This window comes from Strix uralensis, chromosome 6 (assembly GCF_047716275.1).
Source record: "Strix uralensis isolate ZFMK-TIS-50842 chromosome 6, bStrUra1, whole genome shotgun sequence".
NCBI lineage: Eukaryota > Metazoa > Chordata > Aves > Strigiformes > Strigidae > Strix > Strix uralensis.
This window is the reverse complement of record NC_133977.1, coordinates 784713-808530: the sequence shown is the minus strand read 5'-3', so window position 1 is coordinate 808530 and position 23818 is coordinate 784713. Positions and strand designations below refer to the sequence as shown.

General features: G+C 43.9%; 1 protein-coding gene across 5 annotated transcripts in view; it reads right to left on the bottom strand.

The window, feature by feature from the left end:
* Positions 1 to 23818, bottom strand: part of ADARB1 (adenosine deaminase RNA specific B1) — a 90397-nt gene that overhangs the window by 12867 nt on the left and 53712 nt on the right. For all 5 annotated transcript variants that reach the window (XR_012629401.1, XM_074872394.1, XM_074872392.1 and 2 more), the window contains 5 exons: positions 21974 to 22088; positions 14318 to 14486; positions 13649 to 13797; positions 12864 to 13032; positions 2079 to 2260 (listed from right to left, as the gene is read on the bottom strand). Coding sequence is in view for 4 of the 5 variants with exons in the window: in XM_074872394.1 (XP_074728495.1) it covers positions 2079 to 2260; positions 12864 to 13032; positions 13649 to 13797; positions 14318 to 14486; positions 21974 to 22088 (784 nt within the window). In the remaining variant the exon portion in view is untranslated. The remainder of the gene's footprint in view (positions 1 to 2078; positions 2261 to 12863; positions 13033 to 13648; positions 13798 to 14317; positions 14487 to 21973; positions 22089 to 23818) is intronic.

The following is a 23818-nucleotide window of genomic DNA, read 5'->3' as shown; positions in this document are numbered from 1 at the left end:
CGAAAATCAGCTACTCTGATATGCATGTTTATATTTGACTTGCTGGGAAAAGGAGGTATAAGTAGAAAATCTCCTATGAGGAAAGAAAGATGATTAAAAAGAAAATTTTTAGCAGTAGATAACAATAACTCAGTCTGACCTAATGCAACTGTCCCTCCAGACATAAAACTTGTTTTATGAGACCAAAAAACCCACAGTTTTTACAGTACTTTCTCAGTTAAACATGTGAGACAGTGGAAAAGACAGCTATTTCTCTTTTAGTTAATCCTCTGGTAGAAACGAGCCACCATCACGCAGTTGTGTGTGTGTACCAGGAGGAACACAGAACTGGGGACAGGTACTTCTGCAGTGCTTATCCCAGGTAAGAATACACTGTAAAATGTGTGAATCAAAGAGCAGATGGGTAGCTACATAAATGCCCCAGCTGAATCCAGCAGCATGGGTCAGAAGACTAGCTTGCAAAACTTAACCAGTAGAAAAAAAAGAAAAAAAAAAAAAATCTATCAACATAACTCTCCAACCAACCTCCCAAATCAGCTTCTCGTACAACTTTGAGACATGTATTTTCATGAAAACTCAACAGCTGAAAACACTTCTGAACTCTCTCTGCTGCTCAGTGAGTCCCAGCTGAACTGTTTAAACAGATGGTGCTAGTTCATGGCAAATAGATGATATCAATATTGCAGAAAGATAATTTTTAAGACAAGGTACTATTATGTGTTGTGAAAAGGATAAGAAAAACTCCTCCCACCCCACCTGAAACCTGCTGTCTTGAAGAACCGATAAAAATTCCCCCAAATCAGGCAGAAAAAGTCCATAGATCAGCTACTATGGCCATATAACAATTTAATATTTGGTGCTGTGAGTGTTGTAACTGTTACTTGCCAATACAAGGACAAATACATTACTTCACATTGTAATACGTTCTGGCTTAGGGAATCCTTATTAATTGCGTTCTTATCTAAAGAAATGCTGGCTGTTCAATATGCTCTTTTCTCCACTCCCTCCCTAAATCTATTTTAAAAATTCATGTCAAACTTTAAACATGCTTTAAACTACTGAGCTTTTTTTTTCCCCCTGGAAAATAAACAGACACATGCCAAAAGCCAAGCTCTACAGAACAAAGCAATGCACGCAACAGAGGAAAGATAAGAGATTTCAGTTTTAAAGCTTTCACAGCATTCCTGTAACTAGCAGTTTTAGAATTTAAGACACTTCAGAACTTTCCTTTGAAAGTCACGGCTCAATTAGGAGTTATGAGCTGTTAATTCAAATACTGCCATTCCTCTTAGCCCCACTAGAGCCTAGGATCAGCGCAATGCCGAAGAACAGTACTTAAATTTTCAACAGCAGATGCAGAAGACAACCGCTAACTACACCAGCTGGGGCTTGCCATATTGCTGTCTGTCAGATATATTTAATACTCTATTAAAAATATTCCCCAAGAATGTGCCACTGGGCTCTGAATGCAGCATTTCTGCATTAACCTACAAAGTGGAAACTAAAATTATTATTGGGTCATGCAAACAAGTTGGGTGCCATGCTAATTAAAGCTAATGCTGCATCCAACAGAGATTGATGGTAAAAAGAAAATACAACCAACGGCAGCTGAGATGCTCTCTCCATCCATTTTTAGTTGGTTGTTGATCTAGAATTTGTGAGCCAAATGTGTCTATCTTGGCATACTGATTAATGACGGCTGTTCAACAAATATCTGCAATGGCAAGAGAAGTGACAGTGAGAGCTAACACACTATTTCATGGGTGGGAAGAGGTTTCACTAAGCCGGGGCCTTCAACTTGCCTCACATATTGCTAGGGTATGCTCCAGACAGCAATTATGTGAACCCGCATCCAAAGGTTCATACTCTAGTTCTTTCCACCTTTTAACTCACACAGGGACCTTGCTATGGTATTTCTGACCAAGTAACTACCATAGATTTAGACCATAACTTCTCTGTTGTAACCAGAAAGCAGTTTACTCACAGTACATAATTTGCAAGGTTTTGAGAACTGCAAAATCACATTGCTACTGGAACAGACTTAGTTACCGGCACGGCCTTCTCCATTAGATACTTGCCACTAAGTAAAGGTCTGTTGAGTGTATAAAGAGGTGGTAGATCTTCTATCTCTGCTATCCTCTGGTATACGGCTCTGGATAGATGATCCCCATGATATAAACTCCCCAAGATGATGCTAGAGAAGTAAATTGGCTCCACAAAGAGGCTAAGTAAGGCTCCTTGAATACCCAATACGTTCCACCTAAGAGGGAGGGAAAAACAAAACAAAACAACAAAAAAAACACTTTCTTTTTAATGGAACAAGTAACATCTGCCGGACATAATAGCAGTCAATCACAACGGATCAGACTTTCAACCCTTCCTCTTGACTAGCACATGACTATGGTAGCATAGCTGTGACACCTGCCAGAATTTCAGAGATCAGCTTATGGGATGCCCAGCGAAATCCTGAGTAAGATGACCTACAGCAACAGGTCTGCTGTCAGCATCCACTGCAGAAGCAGACTCCAGAACTTTACTTCCCCCCTAACATGTCTGGTGATGCATTTTCCAGCACCCTAATGCCAGAGATGGACAGAATCATTCAATTGGAGAAAGCCAAACTGTGAGATCCTCAGTCAGAAACAGTAGCTGATGCCTCCAAAAGACACCCAGCAGTGGGCAAACCGTCCTTCCCAGAATGCAAGAAGGGTTGTGTCTGCAAGACCTCAGCACCTCAGCACCACAAGGGAAAGCTTGTCCGTGACACCCTAGCCAAACTATCCACATCCTGCTGCCAGAAAGGACGGATGTAGTTGCTTGCAATATCCACGGGCAGGGAGAAAACTGAATCTGAAAACTGAAAATATGCAAAGAGTGCATATTTGCTCGCTTTAGCTGCTTCACAGACTCCAACCATAAATCCCTACCTGCACCATTCTGACCTACCCTGGATCGGGCCCGGTGGCAGGGATATAGCAAGCCTAGGAGCAAAATACTCAAGTGGTTTTGTAGCTGTGTTCGTTTGATCAAGTTTTGGCTCTCTATCTGTATGTAACAGTCACACAAAGTACTTTTTAAAACCTCCAAGTCTCCTGCAGAGTATTTCACTGTCCTTGTCTTTGAGGTTTACTAGCAAACAGCTTGGCACTGTTAAAATAGCGTACTTGAGTACAACTGCAGCACCCAGACACAAGCAGCAGGAAGGTTTCTTTGGTGCTTCAGTAAAAGGGATGAGCACAATGGAAACCCATACAGAATGGTTATCCTTATGAAAAGGCTCATCCTAAACCACACTTCCAGGTTCCCCCAGGGCGACAGGGAACTCTGGTATTGCTACCAGTGTTTCTTGCAGCTCGTGCTGGGGTGGCATGGCTACACATCATCGTCAGTTCTGCCTAGAAACTATACAGCACAACTGCTTCACTGCTGCAAAAACTGAACTACACATTTTGGCTACAAGACTTGCAAAATGTTTTTTTTTTTTTTAAAAAAAAAGGGTAAAGAAAAATTGCAATCCAAGGAAACAATTTCTTTGCATATCTTTACTGAGGGTGAAAATGGAGGCAATGTGCATTAGCTTACTCACCTGTCATTAAGAAAGCTGGCCCTAATGATAAGGTATATTTTACATTGAATAAAGGCGTATTTTGTATAACACTGAAAACGCAATCAGAGACCAAACGTCAGAGTAAAGATATCAAACGAAAAATTATTGCTTCCCAGGGCCAAGATGCCTTTCTAAGGACCTTACCATGACTAGAACTTTGTAAGCACAGAGGTATTTTACACGCTGAATTAACAGCATTTTCTTGTTATTTGCAGTATTACCTGCATCAAGCATAGAGAACCATACGAACTGCTACAGATAATATTAGGGAAGACTAAGAATTCAAGACTAAGCATTGCAAACTGGGGTCTTACAAGTGTATCTGAAACTTGCAGACATACGAACCAAGCTTCCTTCAGTGAGGCACATCACATTTTACTTTTCATGAACCGTACTTGAGTGACAGATGGACATTTTTAAGAAGGCCAAAGCGTTCCTCTGGCAAGCCCTAGCTCCCTAAACGAAACCTTTGCCAGATCCTTTTCCTTGCTTCAGCCTCCAGTATTTCCAGAGCTTCTGTTTTGCTGCTTCCTCCCACACTTGGTGACCTTCGCTGGCACAGAAAATGAAAGCTGAAGTTTGTCTCGCTCAACTTCTTTTGATTAAAAGCGGAGCGTGGACACCTGAAAAAGCTTCTGCGAGGTGAACTGCATGAACTGGTATTACAAGAGTGACTCTGTGCCTGCCCACAGGCCTGCTGTTTTGCTGGGGTGTGCTGCATCATGGTTACCACTGCGGTACGTGCTCACGAGTGCTGGGCTCAGAGCAGCTGCCTTGCTGCAAGGACAAGGTTTGCAGAAACCATTCACACAACCAAAGCCTCAAGCTCTTAATACTGATTAGACTCATAAAACTAGCTTTACGTTTCAATTGTTACAATAAAAAGAACATACCTATAGAAAGGTATACATTGCCCTCTACAACTACCTGAAAGGAGGTTGCAGAGAGCTGGGGATGAGCCTCTTTAACCAAGTAATGAGTGATAAGACAAGAGGGAATGGCCTCAAGTTGCACCAGGGAAGGTTTAGACTGGATATTAGGAAGTATTTCTTTCCATAACGGGTTGTTGGGTGTTGGGAATGGGCTGCCCAGGGAGGTGGTGGAGTCCCCATCCCTGGAGGTGTTTAAGAGTCGGGTCGACATAGCGCTGAGGGATCTGGTGGAGTTGGAAACTGCCAATGCTAGGTTAACGGTTGGACTAGATGATCTTCAAGGTCCTTTCCAACCTAGATGATTCTGTGATCCTGTGATTCTCTGTGTATCAGAAACCGGCAGTAGCGCAGAGATAAAGATGAAACCCAACTGCAGATTGTAACAGAGCCAAAGGGAAGACTGCACAGACTTTCTTGTTGCTTTTCTAAACTGTACGTCTTTCTGTCAAACTAATTCCTCACTTCTATTAGCACATACACTAAAATCCACCTTTATAAGCTGAGAAGCTACACCAATACCACACATCAGGTTTTGAAAGGCCACAGGCATTGCCTCCTGAAATGGTAAAACTGCCTTTTCCTTCCAGTTTACAAGCATGAATTGTCAGAACACGTGCCAACAATGGCTGTCAGTCTAGTACTAAAGTTTACTGAAACCACAACTTCTTTTGAAGTTAATGGGCCAGATTCTGTATTTCACTACAAACTGTGAGGTGCAGAGCAGAAAGAGCAAAATTTATTACAGAAAACTTCAGTAAAGCCAGTGTTGCCTTTCCAGTGAAACAATTAAGCAGAGGTTTTTTTCTTCACATTAAAAATAGTATCAGAAAAGGGTTAAGTAACTGAAATGACTTAGATCCAGGTTACAAACTCAAACCTTTCAAGGCTCAAATGTAGTTTATAACACAGAAACGAACCTTCCCACACTGCAGGAGAGTGGACATAGACCCTGGCTGTGGCACAGTACTCATTTAGGAGCACCTGATGGCTCAAGAAAGCAGTAACAGAAGACAACTCTCCCATCACTAATTCAGCAGTTTAAATCTCTCCTGCACCAGCCATGGGCAAAAACACAGAGCTCCCACATAAAATGACCTGATCTCAAATAAGTCTTTGTGGGCAGACCACAGAGCAGACTGGACCCATGCAGTACCTTTTCTCACCATTAAAACAGGAAAATGGCACCATGTTTGCAACAGAGAAAAGCACTAAAGCATAAGCAGGAATGCGGCATCAGTCAGTGGTGATACTGAAATGCCTAAAGGTGCATAGACAAGAGATTTGCCGAAGGGGAAGAACACCTCAGCAGGCAGGGAGACACCCTCCAACGTAAAATTTCTCACTGGGAAAATCCGAGACGCTTGTCTTAGCGAGCATAAAACCAATGCCTCTCATGACAGTATTTTATATATTCTGAGTGTTCTGGTTTTAAGCTACTACAAGAATTTTCTTTCACAACCTTTAAAAAGCTTCAAAGCAAAACTAACATTTAAAATACAAGCTTTTCTATTGATATCAAGCATGAGCCACAGGATTTAGGTCCAGACTGCCAGGACTTACATACAGGTGCCTTGATTTGAGCTGGGGGCCTAGGTCTCATTGCAGTTAATCATGATGTACTCAGCAGCTGAGTACGACCACGGTGGTTGGGCTGAACAGTTCTCCATCATTGAGTCAGCCGTCTACTGCCAGGGAAGCTGGGGCACCTGGCGGGGATGGGGATACCTGCGGCCAAACACCAGCTGCATGTTCAGCCACATGCTTCTTTCAGCTTCAACTCTGCAGTTCTGCAAGCAATGCATGCTGCAAGGAAAGGCAATCTGACACGATGCCAGAAAGTTCAAGCAAAGATGTATTTACTCATCCTGAACTGGCCTTTCTCTTCTGAGCTGCCTTTTGTGAGACAGAAGATCATTCAGAGGCACCAAGTGGTTTGATTCACTGTCTACCAGGGGTTTGCTGAGGTGATGTTTAAGCCCTACCATGTTTGAGGAGGCAACAAGATTTCTCAAGCTCTTCTAGCAATAATTAGAAAAGAACTTAAGCTTGAGAAGAGAAACAAAAGCTGAAAATCAAAACCACAGATCTCCTTTTTCCTCAGACAGGCTAGCCAACACACTGCAATAGCCCTTACTAGCGCCTGGATTAGGAGGTTCAGTGTTCCCAACACTACACGTATGAGCTACTGATGCTTTTCTGGGACAAGGAAAAAAAAAATATACTTTTATTTGACTATCTGGCCACTGAACAGCTCCAAACAGTTAAAAAACATAAGGAGGATGACAGTCAAAGGATGCCATAATCTGATGCTGCTATAAAGTGCGAAGCTGCGTCCCATCATTTCCCCAGTGCCAAGCCTGACTGAAGAGGATGTGCCTATCACCACCTCGATCCCCCTCAGCCTGCTAATTTTATTGCTTGTACAGCTCTCCATAAAGTCAGATCAGTGACATGAATCAAGTTTTTTTAAACAAAAACCCAATCCCCTGGCCTTGTATTTTGAAGAGGCAGCTCCTCTAGTCCAGTTTACAGCACAGCTCCACAAACAGCTGCGGGACCACTGCTGAGAGGCAGGGAGATGCACAGCACAGGAGGGATGCAGCACCAGGGCACGGGTGATGGGCATCTCCTAAAACACCTTCTCCATCTGACAATACACTACCGAAAGCATGTTTCCAGCTGAAAGTTAGCTTGCTTTTAGAAAGGAAATAGGCACTGGACAAATGATGCTTTTTCCTGCAGATAATCTTACTGACTTCAGCGGGGCAATTCTGCCGGGCAAAATGATGCAACGGAGCAAACTGCATGAGGAGCAATAAATTACATCTGGTCTGACCAATATACAACATGTATCCCTTTATTATTCCTCTCCAAACTCCTTATTATTTCATATATTCATATATTCACTGTTTTCTATGAGGAAGAAGTAATTCATAATTACACAAAACTCCCTTATTTGGTACCACATTTATTGATTTGTTAAGAAATTTCCATCAAAATTGTACCAGCAGACCATCTTTTTTGATACAGTCTTTTTCTTACATAAAAACTCTGCTTTTCATTGAGGTTATTTTTGTTTGGCATGAAAAATTTCAGCCATCTTAAAAATCTCAGGTGTGAACCAAAAACTACTTCAATTCAGAAACACTGCTGAGATGTCTCCCTGGGAGTACAGCTTGGGGTGCCTCGTATCCCCACCTTGCTCTACAGTTCACAGTTCCCCATGCACACACAGCTACAGTGAGACCAAAAGACCAAATTTTCCCTGTCACCAAGATTCTTCCGTGTCCTCTATCTCATCTGTGACGTAATCTTGTGCTCGAGCATCCAGGGAAATGCTCTTTCAAAGCACTACATCTCACCACCTTTACGGACTAGACCCCAACAGTGGCCTTTGCAGATCTGTGCGCATGAATTGTGTTCAGCTCCTGACTATTTACACAGAAAATACTCTGTGTAGTGTGTTCACCTGAGGTTTTATAGATGAGCACTGCACTGGGGAAATCTGAATTTTACAAATTTATCATACTCAGTGGTTTCCTTATTCTATATTCCCCACTTAGATTTTATTGGTAACAACCTGGAGGATGGATGCACTTTCTCAACGTTTCTGCTGTTCTCAGTCACCTACATTAAAAAAAGAGGGCAGAGAAACCAGAGACCAACACCAAATCAAGAGGAGTCCTCTCTTCCTTGCCATGTTGTCACATTTCTGCTTTAGACTACCATGTGCTCAGAGGCAGCTCAGCGTATCTGCAGGGGTTTCCTGAAAGGTCTATTGCTTTCTTCATGACATACAGCTGATTTCACAACTCTCAATACATGAAAAGGTAAATAAAATTTGACTCTGAAGCAACACTTCCACAGAGTGTGCTACTGCACCTCTTGCAAAAAAAAAAAAACCCAGGCTGGAAATACACACTTCAGGTAAAAACTCTCCTCTGAACTTTTGAAACCCAAACTGCATAGAAATTCTGTTATTTGCACTATTTTAGAGAAAACGCAGAAATGAGGGGAGCCTAACAGCAGTAAGCACTAAAGTTTGGTGTTGATATCAAACGTCTTAGCATCACTTTCAATAATTTTTATGCAGACAGCAGCATGGAGGAGGCGAGTCACTGTGCGTTGCATTTACAATGGTGTGCACGAGGAACTGGTGTCAGAATTCATCTCAGGAGAATGAACAGTCTCCTGCAATTACCAAAATGAGGCAGACTGAAAAACCTGACGAAAACAAGTGTTTACATTTCAAAGAGCTGCTCTTATTAATATAATTTATAAACAGCAATGACTATGAACAAAGGAAAATTATTTAGTAGGCCTTCTGCTTATGACAAGCTTTTACTTGCAACTGATGGCAAGGGAGAGGTGTCAATGTGTGACAACATGTCAGACTACCTCCAAAAAAGCATTTTACCTCCTTATATGCATCTCCTGCATGACAGAGGCACACAGCTCAGATGGCAGCTGTCTCAGGAAGTAATCTCCCAAAGGCAGGCTTGGCTCACCGTGACACCAACAAGATTTCAAGGTCTTTCAAATTGCGACACAAACCACGAGCTCCCCTCGACCACTGTGCGTCCGAGGTGCGGGGCAATTTGCTTCTTACAACGAAGATGTTGGAAGCTGCAGACCCAGGGGCTGCTGCTAGCTCTAAACAGAAGGTGCTCGAGTTTGCAGTAGCCATGCTTGTGGGTTTTCCTGCGTGCTTCTGGTTTCCAAGACTGCTGCCATCAGCCTGACAAGTTTGATGCTGGCAGCATCCCCAGGGATGCTCGCAGAGCCCTGTGGTGGCCTCCACCTCTGTAGCTTGGTGACAAGCATTTGTCTGTCTTTGCAACCACGTCGCCATGGTTCATCATTCATGTGCAGGGACACTTCTGCTCAACTTCAGCTCAGACCCACACTGGGCAGGTCATGATCTGCTGGCTGGGGACACCCATCTATCTGGGCTTCACTCTCATCACCTGGCAGAACGAACTGGCAGAGCTGACTTCGTTCAGCTAACTGCAGTTTGGTTTCTTTTCTGATTTTAAATCTGATTTCTCTTTGTTTCCTTAAGAGATTAACTGAATCTCTATGATCAGTCCCTGCCTTTCAGGAGCCACAGCATAGAGAGGCAGCAACATCTTTACGTGGAGTCAGAGCTTCTTTTACATCAAGTGGTCGGTCAGTGGCCCACACTATAAATCAGTAAGTGCAAGCAGTCCATGGTCTCTGACAGTAGCACTTCTTGCAAACATCTTTTTATTTATCATGAGGTCAGATGTGCAGTTACAGACAAGAGAATCTGTTTTCCCTTGTAGCTGTACCTAGGCTGGCAACCACACAGCTCAGACTTGTCCCAGCTTTTCTGGTGTTGCCTGGATTTGCTGTATATCAGTGAGCCTGGGTCAAGGCTCAAGGTCACTGGTTTGAGAGGTTACATGATGCTACATCTGGTTATTTAGATGCTACACCTTGGGTAGTAGTTTCCTACCACTTTCCCCCCATTTTTTTAGCTAGGTGTCACACAGCCACCACGTATCAAAGGGAATACATTCACATCAGCCACTGCCACTTGGGTTAAGAACTGCTCTTTCTATTGCTGTTCAGAAATCACACTGGCTCTGTCATGGAACTTGCCACTTAGAAATAACTCTCAAAGACAGATGCATGGGCAGGGACATAGCTGCAGAACATGCATGAGTGAGCATGCGTAGGATTTCAAGACGTGTTTGTGTGCAACTTCATCAGTCTCAAAAAACTAAGTGGTAGGGTCAAGATGACAAAGCCATTGGGGAGATAAAGAGAAAGACTGAGTTACAAACTCCCGTTTGGATTTCCCACTCTGAATAAGCACAAAACAAGGCCAGTGCATGGGCACGCCATGCTCTTTCACACAAAAGGTGATCAGAAATAATATTTTCCCATCTTTAGAGAAGAGCACCAATTATTTCCCCTTTAACAACTCGCCCTAATGTTAAAGCTCTTCTCAATTCCTACAGCCTTCCTACCAATGAAGTGGGGTGAAAAAAATATTTGCTCTTCTCAGCAAGACACTAGCCACAACTGGAACATTTCATGAGTAGTTAAGTAATTATCTGAAGCCAAAAAACTTGAATGTGGGTGGAAAAACGCATCAAAAGGAGAATGACAAAAATAGACTTCATAAAGTACCATGGAACAAGGTTAGGATACATTTAAAACAAATGCATGTATATTAATGACCCAAAACAGTTACTCTGGTCACAGAAACCACCCTTACACCATACTGCAGTGCCACCAGGCTCTAACACGCTGGGATAATCCTGTTCTAATCCTTCTGACCCAAATGGTATTACACTCACGGCCTTCCTGTGCTTCTCAGAGTTTTTCTTGAATGTTCCTACCAGGCTCAGAAGGGTGCTAGACACCACACTGCAACAAAGCTCTCAGAGGCTGAAAATAACAGCTTGGATTATACAAATAATCCACACAGATGAGGCTGTTCAGATACAAGCAGTTTTCCTGCTTGTGCCATCCTGCACCCTGAATTTACCCATGTCTTTTCCAGGCTGGGACTGGGCACCTTTGGGAAAACTCAGTGGAAATCCACAGGGCTGAGGCATACTGGAGGACTGACGGCCAGACACTACAGAGAAATGCATTCTTTCAAATGTAAATGGACAAAACATGGTCATAAGTGTCAGGGAAATGTTAAAAAAAAAAAAAAAAAAAAAGAATATGAAAATTTGGGCCTCCTTACCCGTCATACAGTCTTTGTTCTGTGTCAAGGGGTTCTATTTGCTTCCTTCACTGGCACAAACAAAATTATTCCCATTAGCCCCAAGGAGAGGTGACAGCTAGCTACGCAAGCGAGAGATGGATTCTGTTCTGCATCACACAAAATCAACAAAATAGTCAAATGTGTTCTAGCTCAATAACTGTCTTCATTTTTTTTAATTTGCACTAACAGCAACAACGACGTGATAAAAGAAGTCAAATGAATGTGGCACGATTACCATGTCAGGTGCTTGGGAAAAGTCCCTGGCATGAAGCTGGGGAATTTATTTGCTGAATTTTATTGAAAATATAAAAGAAACTCACATGTTATTTTTGTACAATTACCTTTCAGCAACCCGCTGTCCTAGCTTCTGAAAGACCCTATCTATTTATGTCAGGGAGATTTAGACTGAAGTAAAACATCTTCCTTAGCAGAGATGCTGATTACTCGAGACAAGACTAGAGGAACAAAGCGATTACGTAACCTTCCTCGTGTATTTTTGATTCAGCATACGCAGTTCACAAGAATAGTTCCAAACTAATACACTTCATAAATTTTGAATCAGGTTAACTGTGACTTGACAAAACAGCAGAGCTATTTTAATTTAAAAAAATAACTTGAGTATCATCAGCTGAAAAACTTTCTCCTCTATTTTGCAAGAACACGGAGGCTGCAAACACACAGACTCGTTTCAAAAAATTATGTTGCAACTCTCCCATACTTCTGATACTTGTTAAAGGATACTGCTGTTAAATTTTTTTGGAGGGTAATCATTTGTCCATTTATGATTTTGAACAAAAAAAGTCTTTCAATCTTTGTTAAAAAGAACAACAAAGAAGTAATTGGATAAAATATAAATAGAAGCGCTAGGATTGAAACAAAATACTTAATTACAGTAAAAATATTTAAACTAAAACTAAAATAATTTTAAAGTTAAAAATTAAAAGTGCCCATCAATTACGATTTTTTAAACGGGAACACTTTTTCCCTGTATAAAATAATACAAATCTAAATCTATCCATGGAAAATGTATGTATCTTTGACATCATAGACTGGTTTGGGTTGGAAGGGACCTTAAAGATCATCTAGTCCCAACCCCCCTGCCATGGGCAGGGACACCTTCCACTAGCCCAGGTTGCTCAAAGCCCCGTCCAACCTGACTTTGAATCCTTCCAGGGAGGGGACAAGGATGTATATCAGAGGAAGTTATCAACGATAACTAATGTAATATATTTATTGTGCTGTTTTGCTAATGCTATACTACTTTAGGGGAGGGGGGAAGCATTCCTCTGCTATTTCCCAGGGATATAAATATAAAACAAAGCTGTCATGACTCGAAGCGGCTGGAGTGATAGATAATGGTTTCACCTTGCCTCTGAAGCCAGCAGAAGGTCTGACACCAATTGCAGGTGAAGGATCAGAGCTTTATCACTGGAGCTACAGCCACCCCCACGCTACATCTAAGCAATGAAATAAGCCAATCAATAACGTGCACGTTCACTGCAGCTATCATGCAACCTTCCTTCCTTGTTCAGCAATAGAAAGTAATACCAAAGAAAGTGATAATTGGGTATCTCACCTCGCTATCTTGTCACTGCAGGACATGGTAAGTAGCCTTTCTCCTTGCAATACACCATCCCACGTCTGGATAGTGGTAGTAGAGCGCACGGGGATGGTCCCTTCCCCAGATTCTATTTTTGTCCGTAGCTGTCCTCTCGCTTTGCGGTTTGGATGCCTGTCCCCTTGATCTAAATGACAAAAACCACTTACAATCAGCTGAGAAACATTCTCTGTGTGTTTTACAGATAGCATTACAAGGAGAAGAGTTGAATAAAGGTATTTGCCCACGTAACTGCTGTCTTGCATAACAATTCCTATTGCTCCTTGCAAGTTAGCTACAGCATCGGCCATCTCTTGCAAATACAGTCTTCTAAAACACACTTGCAATTAAACCAAGCTTTCCCTGAAGGAGCAGTAGGCAGCAGGTAGCTCTCCAGTTCTGTTCTGCGCGCTACAGCATTAGGATGAAGTTAACGGACAGCTCAAGAAAGGGGCAGGCAGACACCCACCGTTAAAAGCTGGGAACAGCGAAGCGGTTTGGTTAGTTCTGTACAAACACTTGCTGACTCACTGGCTTTATCTCAGCTAGCATTCAGCCTCTTCGAGACCACATGGTGGATCAGTCTATACTTAACTTCTACCACACAGGAAGAACAGCTCAGAGTTTTTTTTTTTTTGAAGAGATCTTTGTCTAACACACATCTACACTAAAAGGAAAGAAGACACCTAAATTTTATCTGTGCCACTTGTACATGCTCAGAGAATACTTTAAACTCCCTTGCTTGAGTAGGGCTGCTGTCATACCCTCTTGTGCTGCTTCATGGGGTGAGAAGATCCTAGCGTCGCCACAGGGAGACGTGCTGATATAGAGATGAAACTGCACGTTCTCCTTCAGCTTAAACCCGCCTCGCTCCGACTTGATAAAAATGGATTTTTGTTGATCTTCTTTATTGCTGAAACGGAGAATAAAGCTAGAGTCAAAACTGACATTAACACATAAATAACCATAAGCTGGGCAGTCTTAATAGGCATTAAAAATGAACACAGAATGTCTGGAAATTTTATAGCATAAATCTAACAGCTACTACAATGAACAAAATTAAAAGACCATCAAGACAAGAAATAGAGAGTCCTTGACATCCCCAGATGTCAAGAGCTGTCAGGCACTTACCAGCAAATGAAACATCACCACCCTTTAGCCCACTTGAGATTATTTTGATTTACATGTTTACAGTTTGCAAAATGATTCCCAATTATTTTTTTCTGTCCTCCCCTCTCATGACTGACACCTAACTGAACACATGTTTTGTTAAAGTCAAACTTTAGGGCAAAGGGCCTGGGTTCTAAATTAAACATCCTAATGCAACAGGACAAGTGTTTCACATTGAAATAATAATTCACATTGAAATGTTTTAGACAAACACCTTTTCAGCTCCGTGTGATCAGCTCATCTTCCTTTTCCCTCCAGCTTACCTTAGATAAAGCTCAAGCTGTGTATACAGAAATTTAAGCAGGCACCTGCGAGATATAATTTCCGCATGGCAATCATTTAATGCAAGACCACGATCACTCATGTATTCACCATTGATGCATTTTGTCCCTGTAGAAACACTTATTACCAGGGCATCTTTCACATCTGTACCTGCAAAACAAAATTCCAGGAAGAAGATGCAATTAAAATCACAAATAATCTAGCAAGTGATCTTCTTGCAGAACCCAAATAAGGCTCCTTTTTTTTTGTTTGCTTATTTAAAAAAACAAAAAAAAAGTCTTTTCTTCTGATACTTTCTTTAAAGCAAAAGCTTCACTCAGCCATACCCTCCCTGTACCAGTACAGCCTGTGGTTCTAGTGAATTCTTCATGTTGGAGTTCAGACAAGTTAGAGATTGAGAACCTGCAGGGAAAAATTGCTGCTTCAGGAAGAGTTATTAAAGCCCGAGCTCCAAAGACGGTGCTTTTTTCCTGAGCCCCAGGCAGCCAGCTAGCTTCTAGCATGTACCTTCTGGCCACCTAATGCAGATATTTATAGCAACTTTAGAAATCTGAAAGGCACTGATTTATTAAAGCAGCAACATGTTATGGAAGAGCATTAAGCCAACAACAGGAAAGGTAAGACTAGGGAATGAAGAAATTTAAATGCTTAAGCCACTGTAAAGCTTATCAGCAATATGATGCTTCTAGAAGTGTAGTTCTTGGCATTAAGTCATTCTGTACGACAGAATTAAAAAAAATATTTTGGGTGTTTTCTAGACAGAACTCTATCACACACACACACACAAAATTCTGCATGAATTCAGAAAGACAGGTCAAAATGTTACATCTCTCTAGCAAAACTCTCAGCAAAAAAAGCCCCAACAAGACACACTAATTTCTCTGAAGCTCTCGAGGCCTCACCAGCAGAGGCAGATAGTGGCCAAGCCCTTCCAAACACCTTCTGCTGCCTTCCTCCCATAGAATAGTTACCGTGGTATGGAAGAGCAGAACCACCACTTTCAGCACACCCCAAGAGTTGAGGACACTCCCATAACCATCTGGCTGCACAATGGCAGTGCGGATACAAAGGGTCCAACTAGTAATTAGCAACGGAACGGAGTAATTTAAAAGGTAATTGAGACATGGACTGTATGAGCTCTCACTCCTGATGAAATACATAGCCTTAAAAAAAATGAACCCTAGCCCAGCGGCTCCCTCCTGCCCACAGGGCTGGAGAAGACCAGGGAGGAGAAGCAGGGAGCCACTTCACTCTCCATCACAAGGCTGTGCAATGAGCTCATCTAAGTCAAGGGGTTCCCCAGACACGTATCCATGCAAAGATGGTTTCTAATTCTGTACAAAACTATTTCTTCTGTTAATCAAAGCATATTCACATGTTAATTAAGTCTTAATTCCTTGGTCACATGGCTCTTCTGGGAATTGTGGACACAGGACTGTAATTATGATAAAAACTTGTTAAATATCACAAAGCATATTAAATAAAACTAGAGCATGTTTCTCACAGTGCTTTGCATTTGGGGCTTCTTGTGGTTTGAACTCGGCCAGTAGCCAATCACCACGTGGCCAGTCGTTTACTTCCCCCCCCACCTCCCCGGTGAAAGAGGGGAGGGGCAAAAAAAGAAATTTGTAGGTTGAACAAAAAAAAAAATTTAGTAATAGTAGCAAAACAACAGTAACAATACTAAGTCCAAACGGGTAATATACAATGCAGTTGCTCACCAGCCCGCCCCCAGCAGCGATCCCGACCGCACCAGAAATCCCGCTGTGCCCACTGGGAAACGGAAACGGGAGAGCATGTGTCCCCTTATATCCTGAGCCTGACGTCCCATGGTATGGAATGCTCCAATAACCCATCTGGGCCTGGCCCTCTAGCTGTGCTCCCTCTCAGCCCACGGAAAGTTAACTCCATCCTGGTTGAAACCAGAACAGTCTCCATCCCTTATTCCATACCACTGACGTCATGCTCAGGTTCCAAATACATCCTAAGGAATCACCACCCCTTTCCCAAGTCTCACAGATTTCATTCCCTTAGTCTATGGGTGATCCTTCCAAAATGTCTACTGAGTTCATTTAGTCCATAACTTCAGGTTCCAGCCGTCATGACAGACTTTAAGGCTGGAAGAATGAGGCGGAGTTGGCTCAGTCGGTGGAGCAGGAGGCTTTGGATGTGGCACAGGGATGTTGCAAGGCACCAATTACAATAACAGGGTTATTTGACAGTCCTGTTCATTGGCTATTCTCACCTAAAATCAAATCTCCCTGAGGCACACATCAGACCTCTCCATCCTTCTGCATTACCCACCAAGTGCACCCAAGTCCTTGGGCAAAAGTAATCCCATGCAAGGGTTTACCTTTACCCGATGCAGGAGTAACCCAGACGGCCTTCCCCAGCATATTTTTAATGCGCACTACAGGGGATTTATCCCCATCCACGGTACGTAGAAGGTTTGATTGAGCAGGGCCAGCTTGCTTGGCAGATCCTCTGGTGGTGACTAACCAGGTGGCTTTTGCTAAATGCACGTCCCAGTGTTTGAAAGTTCCACCCCCCATTGCTCTCAGTGTAGTTTTCAGCGATCCGTTGTATCGCTCAATTTTCCCAGAGGCTGGTGCATGGTAGGGAATGTGATATATCCACTCAGTGCCATGTTCTTGGGCCCAGGTGTCTATGAGGTTGTTTCGGAAATTGCCCCATTATCTGACTCAATCCTTTCTGGCGTGCCATGCCGCCATAAGACTTTCTCCTCAAGGCCTGAAATGGTGTTCCGGGCAGTGGCATGGGGCACAGCATGAGTTTCCAACCAACCAGTGGCTGCTTCTACCATTGTAAGCACACAGTGTTTGCCTTGCCGAGTTTGTGGGAGCGTGATATAACCAATCTGCCAGGCCTCCTCATATTTATACTTTGACCATCGTCCTCCATACCAAATGGGCTTTAACAGTTTGGCTTGCTTGATCGCAGCACATGTCTCACATTCATGGATTACCTGTGCAATACCATCCATGGTTAAGTCCAGCCCTCGGTCACGAGCCCATCTCTATGTTGTATCTCTTCCCTGATGGCCTGAGGAGTCATGGGCCCAGCGAGCCAGAAATTGTTCACCCTTATGTTGCCAGTCCAGATCTGCTTGAGCCACCTTAATCTTAGCAGCCTGATCCACCTGTTGGTTGTTCTGACGTTCTTCAGTGGCCTGGCTCTTGGGTACATGAGCGTCTACACGACATACTTTCACAATAGATTCTCTACCCCAGCAGCAATATCTCGCCATCATTCAGCAGCCCAGACGGGTTTGCCTCTGTGCTGCCAGTTGCTCCGTTTCCACTGCTGTAACCACCCCACAGCGCATTCACCACCACCCATGAGTCAGTGCAGAGGTAGAGCACCAGCCACTTTTCTCACTCAGTGATATTCAAGGCCAACTGGATGGCTTTCACCTCTGAGAACGGACTCGATTCACCTTCTCCTTCAGCAGCTTCAGTAACCCGCCATGTGGGGCTCCACACAGCTGCCTTCCACCTTTGATGTTTCCCCACAATGCGACAGGACCCGTCGGTACACAGGGCACATCGCTTCTCATTATCCGGTAGCTCAGTCTATGGCGGGGCCTCCTCAGCACGTGCTACCTCTTCCTCTGGTGCCATTCCAAAATCTCTGCCTTCTGGCCAATTTGTGATCACTTCCAGTATTCCTGGACAGCTGGGGCTCCCTATTCGAGCCCCTTGTGTGATTAATGCGACCCATTTACTCCACGTGGCATCAGCTGCATGTGGTGTAGAGGGGACACTCCCTTTGAACACCCAGCCCAGCACTGGCAGTTGGGGAGCCAGGAGGAGCTGTGCTTCAGTCCCGGTCACCTCTGAAGCAGCTCAGACCCCTTCATATGCTGCCAGTATCTCCTTTTTGGTTGGAGTAGGGGGAGCCTCAGATCCTCTGTATCCCCGACTCCAAAACCCCAGGGGTTGACCCCGAGTCTCCCCTGGTGCTCTCTGCCAGAGACTCCAGGTAGGGCCATTCTTCCCGGCTGCAGTGTAGAGCACATTTTTAACATCTTGTCCTGTCCAAACTGGCCCAAGTGCTACTGCATGAACTGTTTTCTGTTTAATTTGTTCAAAAGCCTGTCGCTGCTCCAGGCCCCATACAAAATCATTCTTTTTCTGGGTCACTTGATAGAGAGGGCTGACAATCTGACTGTAATTTGGAATGTGCAGTCTCCAGAAACCCACAACACCCAAGAAAGCTTGTGTTTCCTTTCTGTTAGTTGGTGGGGACATGGCTGTTATTTTAGGAATCACCTCCATTGGAATCTGACAACATCCATCTTGCCATTTTACTCCTACAAACTGGATCTCTTGTGCAGGTCCCTTGACTTTACTATGCTTTATGGCAAAACCGGCTCTCAGAAGGATTTGGATTATTTTCTCCCCTTTCTCAAAAACTTCTTCTGTTGTATTACCCCATACAATGATGTCATCAACGTACTGTAAACGTTCTGGGGCTTCCCCCTGTTCCAGTGCAGTCTGGATCAGTCCATGGCAAATGGTGGGGCTGTGTTTCCACCCCTGGGGCAGTCGATTCCAGGTGTATTGGACACCCCTCCAGGTAAAAGCAAACTGTGGCCTGCACTCTACTGCCAAAGAGATGGAGAAAAACACGTTGGCAATATCAGTCGTGGTGTACCACTTGGCCACCTTCAACTCTAGTTCATACTGAAGTTCTAGCATGTCTGGCACGGCAGCACTCAGCGGTGGCGTGACTTCATTCAGGCCACGATAGTCCACTGTCAATCTCCACTCTCCATTAGACTTTCCCACTGGCCATATGGGGCTGTTAAAAGGGGAGTGTGTCCTGCTGCTGACTCCTTGGCTCTCTAGCTGACGAATCAGTTTATGGATAGGGATCACAGAGTCGCAGTTGGTGCGGTATTGCCGTCGGTGCACGGTTGTAGTGGCAGTTGGCACCCGTTGTTCTTCAACACTCAGCAATCCCACAGCAGAAGGATCCTCTGAGAGACCAGGCAACACAGACAGCTGTTTAATTCCTTCTGTTTGCAAGGCAGCTATACCAAAAGCCCACCAACACCCTTTTGGGTCCTTAAAATACCCTCTCCTGAGATAATCTAAGCCAAGAATACATGGAGCGTCTGGGCCAGTCACAATGGGGTGTTTTTCCCACTCTTTTCCACTTAGGCTGACCTCAGCCTCCAATACAGTCAGCTGTTGAGTCCCCCCCATCACTCCTGAAATACAAACGGGTTCTTCCCCTTTAAAATTTGACAGCATTGCACACCAGTGTCCACTAGAGCCTTATACTGCTGGGGGTCAGACATGCCAGGCCATCAAATCCACATGGGCCAGTAAACTCGGTTGTCCCTGTCCTCCACCTGGCTGGAGGCAGGGCCCCTCTAATGTTGGTCATGATACCCGCTAACGACAAATGGGTCAGTGTGGTGTGCACGGGTTTCAGCCTCATCTTGATCACTCACTTCTTGTGAATACAAGTCAGAAGTTCTTCTCATAGGATCATGAGCAAAGTCAACCTTTCTGCTCTGTTTGGGATTACTGGAAACTGGAGCAGCATTTCTTCTAAAAGAACCCCATTTTGTGGCTGTTCTTCCTTCCAGCTCACGCACCAGCTCTTCTAGGAGGCAGGTAGGTTTTCCATTCCATTTCTTCACGTCTTCTCCATGGCCACACAGGCGATGCCACAGCTTCCCCCGTGGTGTGTAGCGGTTCTCTCGAGTAGAGAAACAACTGCATCGTGTCATAGATCAGCATGACATAGTACAGCAAAACCAAAATCTTAACCCAACTCTCACGGACAGTGAGCGACAGCATGGGGAATACATAGAGCAAATGAGGTGATAGAATCTTAAGGAGCCAAGCAACAGACATTATGACCCTATCTGTGGTTATCTCAAACCTCAGGCCCCACGTTGGGTGCCAAAATAGACTGTCACGGTTTGAACTCAGCTGGTAGCCAATCACCACGTGACAAGCTGTTTACTTCCCCCCCACACACTTCCCCGGTGAAACAGGGGAGGGACAAAAAAAGAGATTTGTAGGTTGAATAAAAAAAAATTTAGTAATAGTAGCAAAACAACAGTAACAATACTAAGTCCAAACGGGTAATATACAATGCAGTTGCTCACCAGCCCTCCCCCAGCAGCGATCCCGACCGCACCAGAAATCCCGCTGCGCCAACTGGAAAACAGAAACGGAAATGAGAGAGCACGTGTCCGCTTATATACGGAGCGTGACTCCAATAACCCTCCAGCTGTGCTCCCTCTCAGCCCAAGGAACGTTAATGCTATTGTGGCTGGCACTAGGACAGGGCTAAAATGGTGTTGGTACCACATGAATGTTTTGGCTGTTGCCGAGCAGCGCTTGAGGAGCGTCAAGGCTTTCTCTCCAAACCTCCCAAAGGCCAGTGTGCTGGGGGTGGGCAAGAGACTGGGAGGAGACACAGCTGGGACAGCTGAGTGACAGTGACCAAGGGATATCCCACACCATAAGCGCTGTGCTCAGCAGTAAGAGCTCAGGAAAAGGAAGAGAGGACATTCAAGTTTGTAGCGTTTTTCTACCCACAAATCTTCTTGTCCTCCTTCCATTTTCTCCCCATGCCCCAGGAGAGGGCAGCAAGCAAGAGGCTGGGTGGGTGTTTGACTGCTGGCCAAGGTCAGCCCACCACAGATGTCTTGTGACAGCGTTTGGGCCACGCTGTCCCTCTGTCACATTCCCCTGTCCCTAGAGCATGCAGGTACCTACCTTAACCAGCACCCTCAGACCTCTCTGCTCTGTGGAGGAGGCCCCTACAAACATCCCTGCAGGAGGAAAGGTCTGGCACTGCCCAAATCACCAAGGGAAGGCTGTACATTTATCACCAATATCCATCCAACTCCTACAACTAACTGAGGACATTTCGTGACAGGCCCAATATGAATGTCCCAGCAAGGGCTCAGATGGATTGAAGACCAAGATAAATCTTAGCGTGAGGAAGATTCAGTAGCAGCTTGGTCACAGATCAGCTTAGGGCAGAACTTCACTGTTCTGGGTGATCTGACAGAGCATGGATCTCTTGTCAGCAATCAGAGAACCAGGACATTACTGCTGCTTGTACATGCACACAAGTGTCAGCTGCCAAAACATAAGCTACTTTCTTCACATATTTTTACTAAAATGACTGAGACACAAAGCACTAAGAATAAAATATAGCAAGAATAACTCTAACAAAGTGCAAAACCTTAAAAGCTTGGAAAGCGAGCATAATTTCTTACATAATATGCCAAAACCCAAGAATGCCATCTGTGTGACCAATGTGGTGAGATTTTTTTTAGATTTACTTTCAAAAAGTTGCACCATTAATTTTACAAGGTACGTGTATTTTGTAGACCATGAGTTATCCCGGATGTCTCAATCAGGCAGAAGACAGGAATTCTGTGGAAACAGAAGTATTTGCAGGTCTAATTTTCCTGTAATTATCTTTAGCCAAGATTTGATTGCTATATTTAGTGCACCTTGATGATTAAACAGTAAAAATATATTTCAATACTGGTTGACTGAAAAAAGATAGTTTCCTAGAAGGCAAACAGAGCTCTCATATTTAAGCAGTTAAAACAGACCCTTTTTTTCTTTCTTTACCTGTTGTCATGACAATTCCAGCAAGGACTTTTCTACGTGCATGTGGAGATGTGAAATTTTCTGTCAAATCACTGAATTTATCTACAACCAAGCGTGCAACAGCGTCAGCTAAAACCTGTAGGATCATACAGAAATGCACATTAGAAAATTAAACAAATAATTTAGAAATTACAGCAGCATTGTGTTATAAAGATTTGCCCTTTTAAATGATTTGACACAATAAATTAAATGAGTTTTTATTGTTCACTTTAAAAACAGACATTGAGGCATCAGCAGTATGTCAAGGAGGTGGCTGGGTCCAATTTTCAGGCGTACTGAGCACTCATGGCTCTTATAAGTCAGAGCTCTGTGCTCCACGTCTATTAAAACAGGGTCAGGCAGCCGTAAGCCAAGCATCGAAGTACCTAGTGCTCATGATTGTTATGAACGTTTGAGGCTTAGGAGAACAACTGGATAGACAGATAAGTCTATACTTTCATGCTCAAACCTCAAAACAAATCATCTCTGTATCTTCAACACTAGACCTGACAAGAAGATTGAAGTGCAAAAACCAGGCTCACCAAGCCAACGTGTAAACCTTTTATAACAGTCGAATTCATTATCTAGCTATTACATAAATAAGCAGAAATCTGTTTTCAGCACTGGTTAAACACTTTCTATTTCTTATTTTTACGAGACATATACAAATTTAGGCAGAGAAAATGTCAATGCATAACTCAAAAGAAGCTATCTCAAAATTAGGAAGGATTCATCTCTTTCACCTTCAGGAAAACTTGAACAATAACAGTCACAGCCTTGCTGTATCTTGCCAGCAGGGTTAGCAAGCAACGTCGTTCAGGTTGTAAGGGGGCCTAACTTAGCATCATGGGATGGTTGGGTTGGAATGGACCTTAAAAGATCATCTAGTCCAACCCCCTGCCATGGGCAGGGACACCTTCCACTAGCCCAGGTTGCTCAAAGCCCCGTCCAACCTGGCCTTGAACACTGCCAGGGAGGGGGCAGCCACAGCTTCTCTGGGCAACCTGTGCCAGGGTCTCACAACCCTCACAGGGAAGAATTTCTTCTTTATCTAAATCTAAATCCACCCTCTTCCAGTTTAAAACTGTTACCCACCCATCTTCCAGCAGCACCGGGACCAGCAGCTGGAGAAGAAGAGTGGATAGCCAGGGAGTGAGCTCAGGTCCCTGTCTTGGAGCACCAGGCATAAAGAGTTTGATCTGGTTGTCTGTATGTTGGCACCCAGCAGTATCTGAGATGTTCTGGGGTAACCACCTAGCCCACAGGTTGACACACCAGAAGGACACAGGTCCTGTGTCATACCTGCCAGCGTCACGCAGATGTCTTAGATACCTAAGAGCATCCAAAGTGGTACTAAACACACATGTAAGCAACTACATCCAGCACAAAATGATGCTTGTGGTTGAGGGTCTTCTGCTTACAAACTGTCTTTGGGCTCTCAGCAATGGAAGTTCACCACCCTCAGCCCTCCAGAGGGCCCACGGAAAATCAACAGGGCTGATGGGCAGCCATGTACAGGGACACTCACTTGAAATGGCTCAAACTCTTGAACACAATCAGTTCTAAAAACAGACTGCCAACATCAAAACAAAAGAAAGAAAAGAAAAAGGGAGTTTGAAAACTGCCAGCCTGATTCACCATCATTTTCTTAACAATGCTCATGAGAACCGACAGGCTAGAAATAACGTGTGGAGGAGCTCTCAATGTTCCGTTACCTTCCTTCTGGAAAAGCTTTAGTAGCCAAGGAAGCAACAATTAAAGCTCCTGTGTCATGATTTCAGAGCTTGAAAGCTTTTTCCAGAATCTGACTGGAAACAGCGACCAGCA